General features: G+C 37.4%; 3 protein-coding genes across 5 annotated transcripts; 1 reads left to right on the top strand and 2 right to left on the bottom strand.

Moving 5' to 3' along the window:
• Window positions 1–2,535: 2,535 nt before the first annotated feature.
• Window positions 2,536–4,104, bottom strand: LOC119078755 (beta-1,3-glucan-binding protein-like). Its single transcript, XM_037186460.1, has 6 exons — window positions 3,916–4,104; window positions 3,751–3,845; window positions 3,524–3,678; window positions 3,283–3,465; window positions 2,830–3,217; window positions 2,536–2,770 (listed from the first exon to the last, which is right to left on the bottom strand). Exons 1-6 carry the CDS (start codon window positions 4,016–4,018, stop codon window positions 2,564–2,566), a joined length of 1,131 nt encoding a protein of 376 aa, XP_037042355.1. The 5' UTR covers window positions 4,019–4,104; the 3' UTR covers window positions 2,536–2,563.
• A 6,176-nt stretch (window positions 4,105–10,280) lies between these two features.
• LOC119078757 lies at window positions 10,281–11,877 on the top strand. 3 transcript variants are annotated; one of them, XM_037186464.1, is made up of 4 exons: window positions 10,281–10,400; window positions 10,454–10,587; window positions 10,662–10,850; window positions 10,915–11,877. In XM_037186464.1, the coding sequence occupies exons 3-4, from the start codon at window positions 10,664–10,666 to the stop codon at window positions 11,805–11,807; spliced, it is 1,080 nt and encodes a 359-aa protein (XP_037042359.1). In that variant the 5' UTR covers window positions 10,281–10,400; window positions 10,454–10,587; window positions 10,662–10,663; the 3' UTR covers window positions 11,808–11,877. The 3 variants fall into 3 exon arrangements, with proteins under 3 accessions (XP_037042359.1, XP_037042358.1, XP_037042357.1); XM_037186463.1 differs by having other exon boundaries at window positions 10,281–10,587; XM_037186462.1 differs by lacking the exons at window positions 10,281–10,400; window positions 10,454–10,587 and having other exon boundaries at window positions 10,595–10,850.
• Window positions 11,878–11,938: 61 nt separating this feature from the next.
• Window positions 11,939–17,474, bottom strand: LOC119078729 (A disintegrin and metalloproteinase with thrombospondin motifs adt-2-like). The gene is made up of 11 exons (XM_037186412.1): window positions 16,878–17,474; window positions 16,113–16,532; window positions 15,842–16,053; window positions 15,595–15,775; window positions 15,393–15,532; window positions 15,189–15,311; window positions 14,811–15,136; window positions 14,607–14,644; window positions 14,381–14,538; window positions 13,940–14,325; window positions 11,939–13,880 (listed from the first exon to the last, which is right to left on the bottom strand). Exons 1-10 carry the CDS (start codon window positions 17,295–17,297, stop codon window positions 13,941–13,943), a joined length of 2,403 nt encoding a protein of 800 aa, XP_037042307.1. The 5' UTR covers window positions 17,298–17,474; the 3' UTR covers window positions 11,939–13,880; window position 13,940.
• Window positions 17,475–17,683: the final 209 nt, after the last annotated feature.

The raw sequence follows: 17,683 nt of genomic DNA, 5'->3' as shown, positions 1-17,683 counted from the left end.
TTTGTTCAATACTTGGGCACATTTCAGCAATGCTGTATACTTTGGGGAGGTCATGCAGATCGCCATTTTATTAGATACGCGGCAACACACCTTTTCCATACAAACAAATTCACCAAATTTTTAGCCCCGTACGAAGTACTGGGGGCTTATAAGATTAATATGCCGTTTGTAACACGTCGAATTGGAAGCAGACAGTAAGGGCAAAGCATTTGATTATGTTCATAGATGACGAATCCGCAATAAAAAAAATGTCCGTCCGTCCGTCCATCCGTCCGTCCGTCCGTCCGTGACCCCTCTAGCTTGAGTAAATCACAACCTTTTTTCAAAATTCTTTTTTTCCCCGATTGGTATCGACAAAAGTAAGGTCAAGTTCGAAAATGGGCATGGTAGGGTCGGCCCCTCCAGAGCTCGGCCCCATAGGTGTTTTTCAGTCTTTCGACGATATCTACCGAAATACGCACGCAATAGCTGCTTGTGATATATCAAATGAAAGGTATTGACGAGTAGAACAAAGTTGCTGAACATTGTTTTTGGGTAAGATGCAACGTGAGCTTGTTGGGAGGGCTCAAAGGTCGTTACTCGGCCCTAAGTGTTTTTTGCACATAAATCGAGTAAATCTCATCCGATTTTGTTAGTTTTAGTTTTTTATGGAAGGTAATTGAATACCGAAAAGAACGTGGCGAAAAATGTTTCAAATTTGGGCCCTTGGACTAAGGCCGCTACTCGGCCCTAAGTATTTTTTGCACATAAATCGAGTAAATCTCATCCGATTTTGCTAGTTTTTGTTTCATTTGAGAGATAATTGAATGCCGAATAGAATGATGGCAAAAAAAGTTTCAAATTTGGGCCCTTGCACTAAGACCGCTACTCGGCCCTAAGTGCTTTTTGCACATAAATCGAGTAAATCTCAACCGATTTTGCTAGTTTTTGTTTCATTTGAGAGGTAATTGAATACCCAATGGAAAGTTAGCAAAAAATTTTGGGTTTCTAAAATAATGTCGTAAATTGTTGGTTTTATTTGAAAGGTACTTCGGACGGGCTTTCGTAATTGCGCTATGCGCAATTTTAAAATGAACAGTTTCAGTAAATTCGACAATGCCCAACTTGACTTGCATTTTGGTAACAGACGCATTAGAGGGTTGTAGACGTATTAGGGTTCCGGGCTTATTAGGGCTACGGACGTATTATGGTTGCGGACGAAATAGGATTACGGGTTGTACGGGGCTAAGTCGCAGCAAACGCTCCGACTGTTCTGATGCCTGTTTTTATGAAACGTGGTGTGTAGCCCGCGTATCTGCATCTGCGTGACCTCCCCAAAGTATACAGCCTTACATTTTAGTACGCTTTAGTACATCGCTGCTGTCAAGTCAGCCTGTATATCAAATTTCACATGAGTGTGCGTAACTCGGTCCGTAAAATCATGACTTATGTTGTGCATACATCTATACAATCCACACTCCATTTCGGTAAAGGAAAAAAAATGGTTTGACCAACGTACTTGAAGCAAAAGTTATCATAGTCGACAGCTGTCAAATATATTTTGCATTAAATGGCTTTTTTGCAGTGTTTTACAGCTGTGTAACACCGACACACTGTCACGTTTCAGTACCCTATTTAGAATACCACTCATGCTTGAAGTGCGTTGGCTTGACTCAGACTACAACACTTGGCTTTAATTAAAGTTCGTCAAAGGTTAGTAAACCTTAAAATTTTCTGGATTTTCTTTAGGGTAGTTCATAGTCAGAATAGCTTACTGTTCGTTTCGCAACAAAATTCGGGGTTTCTTGCGTGAACACCTGCGGGCAACGTCAACAAAACCAAATAGCCAGAAATTGATACATGCAAAGTTGATATTCGACAATATCTTCGAACCCTTGGTCGGATGGTCTGCGAAAAATTGGAAGAAACCAACAAGAAGATTAACATAAGGCAAATTTTAAACTCACAAATAAGTGACACTCGTGCAACCGACGAGCTCTTATTTGTTCTGATGATTAGAATCTGACCTATTTAATGAAAATACCTTCATGAAAAATCTTTTACTTCAATTGTTTGAACTTACATTGGTCTTTGGATATCTGTGGTATTATCTCCAAATCCGTTTTAGTGTGAATCCAACTTTAACGTTTCCCAGACATCAAGCACATCAACAGGTTCGGATCTTTTACTTCATTTGGTATATTTTCAAGCCATTCAAAACTATTACTTCATTTGTTCGGTCATGTTTTTTTGCTATAAGACCGCATTAAGCAGAGTTTGTCGTTTATTCCTGAAATCGTTATCGATAACAGATTATAGCCCGTATTATGCTAAAAATATTACTCATCGTCACCGAGTCCTACTTGCATATTATCCAACTCTATGCCTTCATTTTTGGATTCCAGAGGAACGATATTTAAGGCCCATATTAATTAAGCCCCATATTTGTTCTTAGGTTCTGGTTATTTTTCTTGAATTTTTTCGAGGGAAACGTAGCACGTACACTCTGACTATACATTATCAGAAATTGTACCCAACAATTAATTCAAAACATCCTTTTCAGTACACAATCTTTGTTTTATATTTACAAAGCCCAAACGCGTACATAGTCAACCACTAGAGCTGCATCATTTGTATTCAAATTCCATGTGGGTAACCATTGTCCGCGTCCATTCCAGAAATCGGTTGAAGCTTGAGGCGATGTATTCGACCATGGTTTTCCACCAGGATTCGATGCGTCATCGGGGAAATATGCAACACCACCAACTGCATTGTTCATGATGATATAGAACTGAAAGCGGAATCGATGAGTTTACTGCCCTTCAATTCTTAAAATTACTTTCAAGTCACCTCTTGATCAAACGGTGCCATAATTTCACCGTATCTCCAGGGGTTCTGAACTCCCGGTGCATTACCAGCAAAATTGGCTCTATTCCAGAATCCACTTCCAGCGTTAATGGTTCCAGTTTCTACATCATCTACCTTGAACGTAATTCGATCAGGAGTCCATTCCATTTGATAGCGGTGGAAGTCATTGTTGAATCCATTACCAGGCGCTGCATTTCGCGTATAGTGAGCGGTTGGATAACCATTCAAATCGGGGTACGGTCCGAAATGCAAAGTTGAGCCGATTTGTTCTGTTCCGATATTGACACCGTTTTGAACCAAATTTCGGTTGCCTCGTGATTCCATCAAATCAATTTCTCCCGATGCTGGCCATGTTCCGTATGCGTTATAACTGAATTCAAATAGTCATAGATTAGCGCCCACAATGACCCGAAAATACTCATCGTTATCACATACCGAGGTAATAGCCACAAAGCTGGCCATAGCCAATCTCCAGCTGGCATTTTTGCATTTATTTCCAGTCGACCGTATTTGAAGGAAAACGAACTGATGCTCCTCAATCGAGCGCTGATAATTGGATTGATAATATTTGAGGGAGAACCACCTCGTTCGCAACCGTAAAAAGCGGGATTCGAGCATCTAGAAATAGGGAAAGGAATCGAAAAGCGCCGATTGAGAAACGTCTGAAAATTATTACTGATCAGCCGGGGATCCTCCGTGAATATTTAGAACACCTGAAGACAGAAATCCTTCTCCAGTTCTGTCTGCAAGTAAAGTTGGCTGTATAACCAATCGTCCACCGTCAGTAAACGAATTTGTCCGATTGTTGGTGTACCATTGGAACTCCCAATTCTGTGCAAGAATTTCATTTATTTTACTCAAACTTGTAAATGATCCCAAAAGATCGTCATTTCAAATACTTACGCCACCACCACCCAATGTGTTCTCGTGTTCCCACTTCTTGAAATCGAAGAAGTCGAAATTGTCCTCAAAGATCAAATCACCGGAACAAACTGTGCCTGGTAGGAGAGAGCAATTCAGATATCAGTTCTCTGTGAGACTCAGTGATTGTTGTAGACAAAAAATTACTTGGTGCTTGAGACCCGGAAACTGTTGTCCTAGTCGGTAGACACGTTTGCTCGGCACCGTTACCGAGATATATCACGGCACACAAAACCAAAAGCGACAGCATTTTTCTTGGTAAACTTTTACTTGCTCCAATGTTTCTTTTCCGCTATTACGTTCCAGCACCAATTGCCAATTTGACCGATTCGCACTGGCTTTTTATACCGAAACAGCGAAAGCTTATCACTTTTAATTAGACAAAGTTTATCATTTCGGAAATTAGTTGCACACACTAGCTACATTTACACACCGTTAGGGTTCTGTAATTAAGTTCGCAAGTACTCCAATTTTTACGCGATTATTTCGTAGTAATTCATGCACCAACCGACCTTATCTAATCTCGTATCTAAGATGTTTCTGTACTTCGCAGACCTCAACGATGATTTTTAAAAAAATAATAATTTCGTTCGGCTAATTAAAATTCAATTGACATTGTTAATGACTTGGCTGATACGGGGTTATGGAACATAATACAGAACACACCTTGACTTTTAATTTATATTTTGATCATGCTGTGGTATGATGATAGGAATGGGCACCACACGTAAAAGAGTTTGAACTGGATGATAACCGACGCGGCGTATGACTTCATCGAGGATTTCATAATTTTCCGATGGTTTTTGATTTCAAATTGGACACGTGAAAATTACTCAAGAATATTATAGTGATGGTCGTGACATTATAATGTCTATAGACACTACATATTGATCACTTTTTGCGATTCTATAGAAGCACTAACTAATTACTGATATAGAAGCTTTACGCACCCAAAAGCTCTCCGAAAGTTCTCTAAATCTCTGAGAAATACAAACTCTTAACCTTTTACGAACGTCAAGCGTATCGAAACGAAATCATTTAATCTGTTGCTTCATCCGTGTAACGAGGCAAAATCTATCATTTAAATATTTGTATCATAGAGTTCGCGCCATATAAGGGATGAACACTAGGCAGAACTCATCGCTTATTGCTCTTGTCGTTGTCTATATAAAAGATGAAAAGCGTTGCATCGTTGAAATTCGTTGCATAATTTATTTAAAGATCTGGAAATGATCGAAGCTCGTAATCCAAATACGATGAATGTGTGTGCTGTTAGGCCTGTTCATTTTACAGAAATAGTCTCACATTCATCTGGCATGGAGTTTATCTGGTCTGGAAGGCTAAAATATTGGGCCCATTTTTTTTTTTTATTTTAAAAATAGTTAAGATGTGGGGAGCGAGCGAGGCGTTTGTTCAAATGTACGAATGCGTTACAAGAGTAAAAAAGTGTATATCTATCATTCTCCTTTCTTCTAACCAACGCTTTCGTACATTTGAACAAACGCCTCGCTCCCCACATCTAAACTATTTTTTAAATTCTAAAAAAAAACAGATAGACTCCAGACTGCCAGATGAATTTGAGACTATTTCTGTAAAATGAACAGGCCTAGTGTGCTGTACATATGTCTAGCCCACATTTAGGTGATAGGTATTTGATACCTAACTTTACTCTTAGAATCTTTGTATATACATTGAAGCGTGATTCAGGAGTCACATTAAGCCAGTTGTATTAGTGGCACTTGTTATTGGCTTGTCGACTATAACTTTACACCTATAAACACCTCTCCTATATCTTTACTTTCATGGTCGAATCCTTAAATTTACGACTTGTTTTGCTTTAAGAATTTAACTCAACAATATGAGGCTTAACTATATTTTTGAGTAAAATACTAGAAGGAAACTGCTCTAGAATGTCAGGAACAGGGCACAGAAAATTCACTATACAAATACTAAAGTCAAAGTCATTGGCGCAGCTTAGCACATACAAAGCATACTTAGCATATCGGCGTCGCCTTGGACCCATAAACTTTGCGCAAGGAATGCCATATCTATGATTTGTTTTAATATTAATTCCCTTGACTGAAAGTCAGGGTCTTATGAAAGAAAATACCCTTAAATGTCCGTAACGCTAAGTTCACTTTGATATTTTGAAAATGTTCTACATTGGCAAAAAACGATAAATACAGAAAACGTCCGTACACTTGTGGACTCGATAACTCGAGTAATTCTTTACCGATTTGCAAAATTTTGGTTTTAATCGACGGAGAATGAAAATCATGAGGTTAAGTTCGTAGATGGGCAATATTGGGATAATGAGATGGGAGTAATTCTCAAGAGAATTTTATTCCTTGTTACCGCGATAACTTCCCTAATTCTTATCAGATTTTCAAATTTGTTGTGTTATTCGACGAAGATTGAAATTCTTGAGGTTGAGTTTGCAGATGGATAATGTTAGAACAACAAGATGGGAGAAATTCTACACAGACGCTTTTCCTTGTGGACTCGATAGCTCGAGTAATTCTTTACCGATTTGCAAAATTTTGGTTTTAATCGACGGAGAATGAAAATCATGAGGTTAAGTTCGTAGATGGGCAATATTGGAGTAATGAGATGGGAGTAATTCTCAAGAGATTTTTTTACTTGTTACCGCGATAACTTCCATAATTCTTATCCGATTTTCAAAGATTTTGTCTTAATCGACGAAGATTGAAAATCTTGAGGCTGAGTTTGCAGATGGATAATGTTCGAACAACGAGATGGGAGAAATTCTACACAGACGCTTTCTCTTGTTACCGCGCGATAACTTGAGTAATTTTTACCCGATTTTCAATTTTTTTGTTTTAATTGAATGATATTGGAGTAGTGAGTTTGGAGTAATTGTAAACATAACTTGTTTACCACGACATTTTTGCAACTGATTTCCAGACAAATTTCTTATTTGACGAGTAGTGAAATTCTGGATTTCTGGTCTAACAATTAAGAAGTACTTCCTAAAAGAGTTTTTGCTTGCTTGAGAAACCGATAGCTCGAGTAATTCTCAGAGGCTTCAAAAATCAATTTCGACCAGTAGCGTAATTCATGTGGTTAAACTCGAACATTGGAATTTAATTGGACTAGTAATCTGGGATATACGACAATTTTTGCGTGAAATCCGTCTTCTTAAAATAATTTTTTTCGTTCCTAAAATGTTTGAACGAGTGTGAACTTTGTGGCCAGAGCGAAGCGAGGCGAGGGCCGTAATTCACACGAGTTATATTTTTTCAAGAGGTAGGCAGGAAATACGCCAAATTATACTCAGACGCTTTTCCTTGTTATCGTGATAACTTAAGTAATTTTTACCCGATTTTAAGTTCGTAGATGAATAATATTGAAGTAGTGAGGTTGGAGTATAATTGTAAACACAACTTGTTGCCGCGACATTTTTGCAACGGATTTCCAGAAAAAAAATTATTCGACGAGTAAGTGAATCTGGATTTCTGGTCGAACAATCTAGAAGTCTAGAACAATCTTGCTTGCTTGATAACACGATAACTCGAGTAATTCTCAAAGGCTTCGAAAATCGCAGATTTGAAAATATTAAGTGTTTTCGACCAGTATCGTAATTCATGTGGTTAAATTCGAACATTGGACTTTATTGGACTGGTAATCTGCGATAATCTGCGTTCTTAAAAGAAATTTTTCGTTCCTAAAGTGTTTGCACGAGTGTGAATTTTGCCAGAGCCGTAATTCACATGAGTTTTTTTTCCCAAGAGGTAAGCAAGAAATGCGCCACCTGTTCAGCGCTTTTAGTAGACTATATAGGAGACTCAACTTAGGAGTAAGACATCGCTCGCTGGACCTTCAACTCATAGCTCTTTTTGTTTCTTCAGGAAATTAAATAAATATGAGTAAAATGAAGCATGTGATGACTGCTGTTTTCTGAATAAAAGAGTCATCACCTTTTCATGTGACTTTAATTTTGTGATCTCAAAAACACCACCTCATTTAAAAATGGTTAGAAAACTAAGGCTGGAATTATAGAAAAAAAATAGCCAGTCAAGGGACCTGACCCACGCAAGAGGTGGGGCCTAGTAGTAATGATTTGTTGCATATTTGCTACAAAATCTTTTACTTCATTTGTTTTATCAAACATTTTACTATATAAGAGAACAGCCAAAATTGGAGCTCACTGTTAATTTATTTGATCGTGGATGTTAATTACAGATGATTATCACGACAGAGTTTATTTTACTCTGCCATTTAGTAGATATATGAATGGAGGAGCTAAGTAATGACACACAGCAATGGTATAAAAAATTAGACATCTTTCAGGCGCTTACGACTGTTGAAAGTGTAGACATTTTGTAGATATATGAATGGAGGAGCTAAGTAATGACACACATAAATGGTATAAGAAATTAGACTTCTTTCAGGCGTTTATAAAAAAAAATTATTCGTGTTATCTAGCTGACTTTGTAAAGTTATAGATTGATATGATTCCGTTTTGGTATTCGTATGACGTGATCACGTCCCATCTTACGATTCCATTACTAAAAAAATGCTAACAAATCATTACCATAAATAAAACAGAAACAATACTTCGGTATTGTACATGTATGTACTGTAGCTTTAATATATACATGAATGAGCAGCGTACTTATGACAAACACAATAATCTTCAAAATTCTTCAGTTTTAAATATTTTTTTTAAATTAATTAATGTGCCTTATGAATTAGTGTGTTGTACGCGCCATACATATGAATAAATATTTTCATAAAGAAAGTTGTTGCCATCATGTGAAATAACTAATATTATTGTACAGTGACGCAAGTCTTCTAGGAGAAAAGACTGTAACCACATTTTGTCTACACAGATGAAAAATTTTAACCTTTTAATATCCTTTAGGGAAAAAAAGTTTATCAAAATCGGCTCAGTTAATTAATTAATTTTAGATACATTTTCAACAGGTTGCGCAATTGTAACGTTAAAAAGCACTTCGCATATGTCAGAGTCACGGATGTTTGCAAAATTTATGCAATCAACCTTAATATGGTGAATCTGTTCATGATGTGTCTGAAATATTCTTTAACGCTTGGTCCATGGGGTCCTCATGCAAAGCAATTTGTTTCCGAATTAGGCAAGAGAATCTCGAATATCACTAACGAGAAGAGAGCTACGCTTTTCCTTCGGCAGAGACTATCCATAGACATTCAACGTGGAAATTCAGCTTCTGTGCTCGGTACATTGCCGTCAACCCAGTCATTGGACGAGGTTTATTATCTTCTTTCGAATGAGAATAAAAAACGATAGTTAATGTTTTCCCCTGATTCTCCTGAATCAGGCCAGTTTCCATGGTTCTGGATTAATAGAGTAGGGTAATTTTTGTTAAGAATAGAAGCCACTCCATGGGTGGAATTTGTGTCATGTACAGGTACAAATTTAGGATTATTAAATGAAAAATATTGTTTTTATTTTCAACAGGTGGTTCATCTGTAAGCTAAGATTATTATTAAAGGGGAGTACACACTTTTCGAGAGCAACTTCCAGTGACATTGTTCATCTTTTACGTAGATAAACAAACACTTGCGTCACAATTCTTCGGTTCTAATAGTAGTTTACATGGTTTATGTTTATTGCAATAAACATTTTTTTTTCGACTTTCTGATACCCATTGGTTTGTTGTTATAGTAGAAGGTCATGTCGGGAAAACATTAACCAGAACCATAAACAATCACATCAACACGAATTCTTTGTCGTCGGAGAAAAGTGTTTGTGACGGAGATTTTATGCGTATGCGTTAAGGAGATGGGAAATTGTTGACCCCATAAATTGTTGTAATGAACTTACCTCTTAGAACTGGTAAGTGTATCGCAATAAAATAATTGAATCTGCTACTTCATTTGTTAAATTGTCTTTTAGTTTTTGATACAAAATCTATGACTTCAATATATTTAACATATATTGAACTATATAAGGGAACACTAGCCAGAGATCATCGATTATTATTCGACGTTGTTTGCGATAGCAGATGGATAGGAATTTTCTTTGAGAAATGAAAACAAACCGTCTTAACGATTTTGGAAAATCTTACGATACTAAAATTGGAACGAAAATCTGGTTTACCTCTTCCTACAGTTGACGAAGAATAGGAGCTAAAATAGTCGTACGTGATATTAACTAGTGCTATTAACTATAAAAAGTCCTGCGCGAAAGCAGTGTTTCTTAAGATATGCATACTCACAGTCTCTGCCATTAAACGACACAACTATTCAAAACGAATGTTCAATCATAAATCGCAGTTGATGTTTATGTTGTTTTATTATACTTATACTTTACCATGTAGCACTTTGACAGAGAGTTTCGGTTTTTTTTTGTTTCTGTTGTTTTGAGTCTTTTCTTTTACGTCTCGTTTCATGTTCGAACGCGAAAAAACGACAAAATTTTCTTCTGTTTTTAGAATAGCAAATAAAGAAACGATCCCAAAATATTGTACATAAATACACACCCATTCAGACTCATTGTGCGTACGCGATGCATATGGTATGATTCAGTCCTAGTCAAACATTCGGTAGTGTAGCAGAGTATATTTTGGTAGTGCCGGAGTTTGGTATTTAAATATTGTCTTTTGGTATTCGGCAACCGGCAACCACATGTATGTACGCTTAATTGATTTGAATTGTGTTGATGATCGCTTAATTCGTTTAGTGTGGGTTGAGTACACTTTGAGAAACGAGAAGAAAAAAAATGTTCGAAAGTTGGAATGGTTTATTGATTTGATGAGAGAAAATAAATTTGGGGAATAATTATACCGAGCGTAGTGTACGTGATCGTATTGAGAAGTAAGAATTATTGCCAGTGAATTACAGTTTCCGTGATTAATTACTCGCTTTGTTACATACATGTATGTATGCAGACATGGCACACCGACAAATTGTGTTAAGTGATGGACCCCAGACAATGTTACTATCTACCAACGATCCCTTTACAACCGAACCAATATTACAAGATTTGATAATCTGGATTTACGTTGGTGCTATAGTTGTCCTAGGATACATCCTGAATTTGATAATGATTGGTGTGTTGTTGAAGAACAAATGGAATGGTAAAGACATGACATTGATCGATGTTGGTTTTCAAAGTAACTAATTCTTGGTGCATCCGTTTAGGTACATCTATTTTCGTCATACAACTCATAGTGGTTGACTTAGTATCGTTGGGTATCGCCACCATCGAAATTCTTTACATGAACAACAGAAAATGGATTTTTGAGCCAGTACTGTGTCCCATCTATTTAGGATTGGATTCAGTCACATCAACAGCTTCGATTTACTTCATCATAGCCATCAATCTTCACGCCATATCCACATACAACCTTGCAGTGAAGACAAAGACTGACAAACAAAAATCGCTCATTCATCGTCGATCGTCGGATTTCCAGCGTTTGAACAATGAAAATTATGAATCGACTTTGTGCACGCAACAACAGCGGTCATTAACCATTGATTACTCGAAAAAGAAGTCCCGAATATCGGTTATGTGTCCGATTGTATTCACATGGATACTGTCGGTGTCGGTGTCGGTGCCACTGTTTACGCTGGGTGTGTTACTACCGAACCGTAAGTCTGCCATGATTTGTGGTCTGGAAAGTTTCAATCGCGGTACTAACATTGTCCTACAACTGTTGGTATTGTTTATCCGAATCATCATACCATCGCTGTGTTTGATCATAACATTTCTGTGTGTGGCCTATAAGTATCAGTTTACTCAAAACAATCGCACCAACCGATTGAATAGAGACGTTCGAACCACATTAAAGTTGGGTGTTGTTTTGTCCGTTGTGTACATATTGTTCTGCACACAACGAGTCTACGGTTCGTTGATGTTTGAAATAATGACAAAACCGTTCATGCAATACAAATATCCCGTCTTCGATCAATTGACCGGCATTGTATTTTGTATGGTAAATTACACAATACCGGCTGTGCGGCCGTTCTTTTACTTGTATGTTGACAAGAGTCTTCGGGGTCAAGGTTGTCGGAATGCCGCTGTAGACATGTAGAGATATTATGTGATAAGATTTGGGACAGAAGCCTTTTGAAAGGGATTTTATTTTACAAAAAAGATTTGTCCAAACGGTATAGTGTTCTGATGATACCAAAATCTAGGATAAGAATTAGCGAGACAAAGTTCGATCGAAAAATATTTTTAATTTTAAATTTAAGTTTTTGTGCTTAAATGTTAAGTGACACGATATCGATATAAATCTAAAAGAGAGATCCGACAATGTAATGGAGAAAATAATCTCAGAAGGGTTAACTCTGATCCTGAGTTTTACCTTACTTAGAAATGTTGTTTTTTGCTTGAAACCCGTTTACGCCCTCATCATGTAATCTCCATCCAGTCTCCTTTTTGTGTCTTTATTGACCTTGGCTACGCCTCGGAATAAAAATTTTCACGAAAACTGAACTTTTCATAACGAAAGACAAAAAATTGAAAAGAAGAGTCTTCGTGTGAACTTTGTTGATCCGATGGCGAAGCCTAGTTCAGTTACCACGCAAAAGCGCCAAGTTTCACTTTTATCAGAGTTTATCAGGATTTTACATGTTAAAGCAGTCTGATGAAAATTGATGGAAAAAATGATTTTCGACCAGGAAGCATGTGAAAGTTTTCCTGACCTTTCAATAATAAACCGATATTCCACTGTCAATAAATAGACGAGATGATGAAAGACAGTTGTTGGCGTAATGCTCATAATGTCATCTATTGTCGACTAGGACCATAAAAACTAAACGATGAACTTTGACGGTCTTATATTGCATTTTTTTTGTTAAAACAATTGAAGTAAAAGATTTTGCATCCTTGATAGTACTGTAAAAAACCATTTCACTTCCAGATTTTAGTGATTCTAATTTTTTAAACAACGTGTACCCGGCTGCTAGAGAGCTGTTTAGATTCAACGGAGAAAAAAATCGTTTCGATGATGAAAGCATTAGTTGACGTCTAGTACTTCGTTTTATATAGAAATGCGCATAGGCATTGCTCACCTCCTACTTCAATGCTTGTCATCTATGAAAAGTTATTGACACACATTATTTGATTATATCGATAATTTTAGACAAAGTGTCGCAAAATAACTGAGTACTGAATCGGACTGGCTACAGATCATTACGATTTTTGATAAAATTTTACTACAGTTAATGTCAACCAAATTTGTGTCTAAGTTTACTACATCATGTTTACCAGCTGGTCCAATTTATTAAACGGCTTAGCTTATGGGTCTCTTATGTATGGTTTTGCCGTCTATGACATGGTACTTTAGTAGAAGATAATTCAACATAATTGAATCCTGGCTTTTTTTACGTTACGATTTGGCAACGGGCTGAGGATACATACACAAAGCTCAGGACGATCACAAATACTATAATGCCTGCCTATGAAATCTAATCTAAGAGCTGAAATGCCTAAGAAATTAAAGTCTAGATCTTAAATGCTCAAAATAAAATTCTGATTGCTGAAATTTGATTTTGATCTGAGCTTTGAGATTGTAGGTATTTCAGCAATCAGAATTTTATTTTGAGCATTTGAGATCTAGACTTTGATTTCTTAGGCATTTCAGCTCTTAGATTAGATTTCATAGGCAGGCATTATAGTATTTGTGATCGTTCTGAGCTTTGTGTATGTATCCTCAGCCCGTTGCCAAATCGTAACGTAAAAAAAGCCAGGATTCAATTATGTTGAATTATCTTCTACTAATAAAGTTTATGAGTGTGGGTGAACAAGCTGAATCAATCTCACGCACAAATTTGGTTGACTTTAACTGTTTCAAGGTTATAGAGAGGCGGACAAAGGATAATGAATGCGACAACCTCAGGCTTTTTCGTACTTTTATAGCAATATAATTTGCCATAACTAATAAAGTAAAAGTTTTCATATCAATCTGTTGATAAACAGAAGAATAACAACATGCCGCGATGATATGCTCGCAGATTGGTAGGAAGTAGTGAGAATACATTCTAGGTTCATCTTCGTCTACTGTTTTCTGCAATTGTCTAATTTTAAGAACCGAATTGTGTTTTAATAAATTGTGATTTTGTGTTGTGACCCTTGAACCCGTTTGAAACGCACATTAATCCTAAGATGAATTGTAACAATAAAACTTTCGTACAAAAAACCAAATTGATTCCAATGTGCCCTACGCTTCATCCATTTGTTGATGCGGCAAATCAACATAATCCTTGCTCTCCCAGTCCTCATCATTTTCTTTGGGCAGCTCATTCGAATCGAGATGTGTAAGCAGCGGCTTACCATTTTCGTCGATGGAAAGGTATTGGATGATTTTGTCATCCAACGGCAGTGCATTTGGACGAGCGTTCCACGAACCTGGTAGGTCTTCACTGATGAAATCCCAAAAGTTTAGTTTTGTAATTTCGAAATTTCTGGGTAGACAATGGTGCTGACGACAGTAGTAATTTTGTGATTCGTCAGCATGGCACCAAGTTCCATCGGGGAAATACGGATCGGCACCTAGGTCATTCAGTTCAAATCTGGGCGTGTAATAAGCGCCGGAGTTTTTTCGCCTGAGAAATGTTGAAGTTAGCGGAAGTGTTCAAACTTTGAAGGGTTTTTGATTACTTGCAAAAAATTGCACAGCCCATCCAAAGTCGAGAGTATTCATGTGGAGCCTGAAGACCAAATCCGTCGGGATCAAGATCGTCCAGTATTTTGCTGAACTCCCTGCATTTATCTGTAGCGAAATCAATAACTGATCGTCTATCACTGTCACTGCAAATCTAAGGACGGACATGCAATTCAAAAGTAATTTCCTTCTAGTTAGTAGGAACTGATGGAATTAATTTACCTCTGAATCAGAGCAAAGTGCCATTGTATAAGCGGGTCCTGTTATAAAATATAAAATGTTGTCAATAAATCAATGACAACACTTCAACACCCAGAGACTATTTTTGGGAAAACATTTTCCCAAAATTTATGGAAAATTTTGAAAAATTAAGGGAACTTCTGGAAAATGTGGAAAAATGTAAGAAAATGTTTTCCCTGCCGTTACCTGAACATCCTTCGTCCGTATTGACCGGTGTCGGGTTGTCACACTTTCTCTCTCGTCGCTGGTGACCCAACCCATCCATCAGACAATCCGACTTGCATGTTCCATTCATCCAATCGCTCCAACCTCCTTTCACATATTCTATAGGTTTCACAAACGGTCGTTTTTTCCCGCATACTCCACCTTCGCACCATTTATCCGGTCCGCAATCTGTTCCGTCCAGTGCTGGACCAGCAAAATAATAACCACTACGATGTGGTGACCGACAGTGTAAGTTGTTGCAGATTTGATGGTAACCGTTTGTTTGAGAGACGACAGCATCGTTGTCGCTAAGAACATTTAATCAACATTATGGTGAATGATCAAAGTAACCACACTAACATTAGCAACAGTTCGCATTGCTTCTTTGCTGTGAACACCTGCCCCGGAAATCCTTCATATTTCCATGAATTGAAGTCAATTGGAACGGATGGAGGTTTGTCATCTAAGCAACTGTATTCGTAGCTGGATTAGAAAATGAAATTTTTGTTGAGTATAGATGAGAGTACGTAGTGCCAATACAAGCCAATACTAGGTCTTCATTACTTTATTTTGCTTACAACGTCTGCACTACATGATGACCAAGTGGTTTCGCCCTGTGTACCTCTCGATGGGGACATAACGTATCCTTCACTAGGGCAAGAATTTCCAGACGAGTCGTGATGCATACCCAAATTATGTCCTATCTGCAAAACACATTACAGTTCTCACGGCGATGGTCAGTTGATTAAATGAAAAACCAGCAAACCTCATGCGCCATTATATACACCGAAGTAAAGCCTGCAGACGGATAAGGTTTTCCAAAAACATTTTTTGTTCCGAATTCAGCAATAACACACGCATACTGATCAATACACACTCCACCGACAGCCGCCAGACCCATAGTGACTGTTGAACGTTGTCCATTTTCGTAAGCGAAGAAATCTAAGCTACAACAGTAATCCTCATCACTATCTCAATCGACAATCGATTTTTGTGAAGTGCATGTGACATACCCCGAGATATACAGTCCCATGTCCCAATGGTTCGGATTTTTATCGTCTTCTGGATTGATATTCTTCTGATAATTGCAAAAGGAATCCAACAACGAACCTCTTTCTCCATGATAATGTGGTAAGTCGACTGGCTGGGATGTCATAATTTCCATATAGACTATGGTTAAATCAATCGGTGTGCCCAGGGATGGATGATGGTACAGTGACTGAACCTTCGGGAAGGGTCATTGTGACTACAGTAACATATTTATTAAAATTCTAAATTCATTACTCCATTGATGTACGCAAGAAGCATGTTCCGTATCTTATTGCTATCGTAATCGAAGTACGGTGCAAATGTGTGATAAGCAGCTGCATCAAAGAATACACCAATTTCAACAGTTGTCTTACGCTCCTTTGTGCCACGTTTAATTTTGTGCCCTCTTCGCTCGGGTAAAATTGGCCGACGAACTTTAGAGGCTGTAGGAAGTCGAAGTAGCTTCCGTGAAAGTTGTCGTATCGATTCGGGTTGGCCGGGATAATTAACGAAAAAATTATTTGTTTCATTCGAGAAGAAATTGTCGATGATTTTGACGATGTGAAAGTTGTCTGTAGCATTACGATCGGGGTTTTTACCATTGAAAATTGATTTCAATCGGTCGTTTAACGATTTTACTTCGTAAGACTTAGATGGTCGCAGGATGATTCCATTCTGTAAATATTTTTACATGCTTTAGTATCATCAGCATTGGACTTTAGAGCCTAAATATAGGGGAATTAAGTTTTCACAAGCGACCTAAAGAATTTTACCTAACCTTTATACAGAGGTAGAAACACGGATACCTGAAATAATTCTCCTAGGGACCGTTCACAAATGACGTCACGCTTTGACGGATTTTTTACGGACAGATTTTTCTCATGAAAAATGGGTCAAATATACCACAAATTTGTAAGAACTGTTACTTTTTCTCAGACTTCCACCTAAAAGCGTGACGTCATTTGAGAACAGTCCCCTAGGTAAAACAAGGCCCACTGTTGCACCTTAAAAATGTCTTACGATATTGTTACTGCTGCATCCACTTATAGCTGCAGACGTTTCTTCATCATTATGTAGATAGTGGCAATCATTGGACCTTCCATGTAGCTCTCTCTCTCCGGTCCCATTAAATTTTTCCACAAATCTCATAAAGGGCGACACTAAATTTTTGTTAATTTTCAATTTTAAGGGAATCTCTTCATCAAAAGCTTTCAGATTAAAGTGCACGGTATCCTCGATTTCATTTTCCGGTCGTTCTCTTGCTGCAATGTCAATCACTTCGTAGTGCGGGACATGAAATTTACTTTCTGTACCGAAGTAATATTGCAGTTCTTTTTCGTCCATAAAGTGGTGAATTGAGTCTTTGTTGAACAAAACCGAGGTGCTTATCACGTCAACAAACACTACTAACACTAAACACACTTGACTGATGGCTAACATTTTTCAATTTTTTAACAGAAACTTCTGCATGACTTCTATATAACTGGAAACGATTCAATTGCAATCGAAAATAAGAACCGAAATCACATTGCATCGGAATGGAACAACAGGCACACACTGAATATATTGAAAGAATCTCGATTAATAAACTGATGTCTGTTTGTTTCACACCTTCACATTAAGTCCATTACTGAGTTAATGACTTTGTTTTCGTTAAAATTCTTGTTTATAAACATGAATTTTGGATGCGGGTAGGTATGAAATTGAGAGCAATATTTGAATATTTTGATAAAAGTTATGGTAGAACCGGGGAAAATTATATCGAATTGAATCAGAAGTACACTGGTGAAATCGGCCTGTATGGTCAGCATTGATGTTATTGTTTA

This window comes from Bradysia coprophila, unplaced genomic scaffold (genome assembly GCF_014529535.1).
Source record: "Bradysia coprophila strain Holo2 unplaced genomic scaffold, BU_Bcop_v1 contig_297, whole genome shotgun sequence".
Lineage (NCBI taxonomy): Eukaryota > Metazoa > Arthropoda > Insecta > Diptera > Sciaridae > Bradysia > Bradysia coprophila.
Note: the sequence above shows the minus strand (reverse complement) of the source record. Positions and strands in the feature narration are given on the sequence as shown.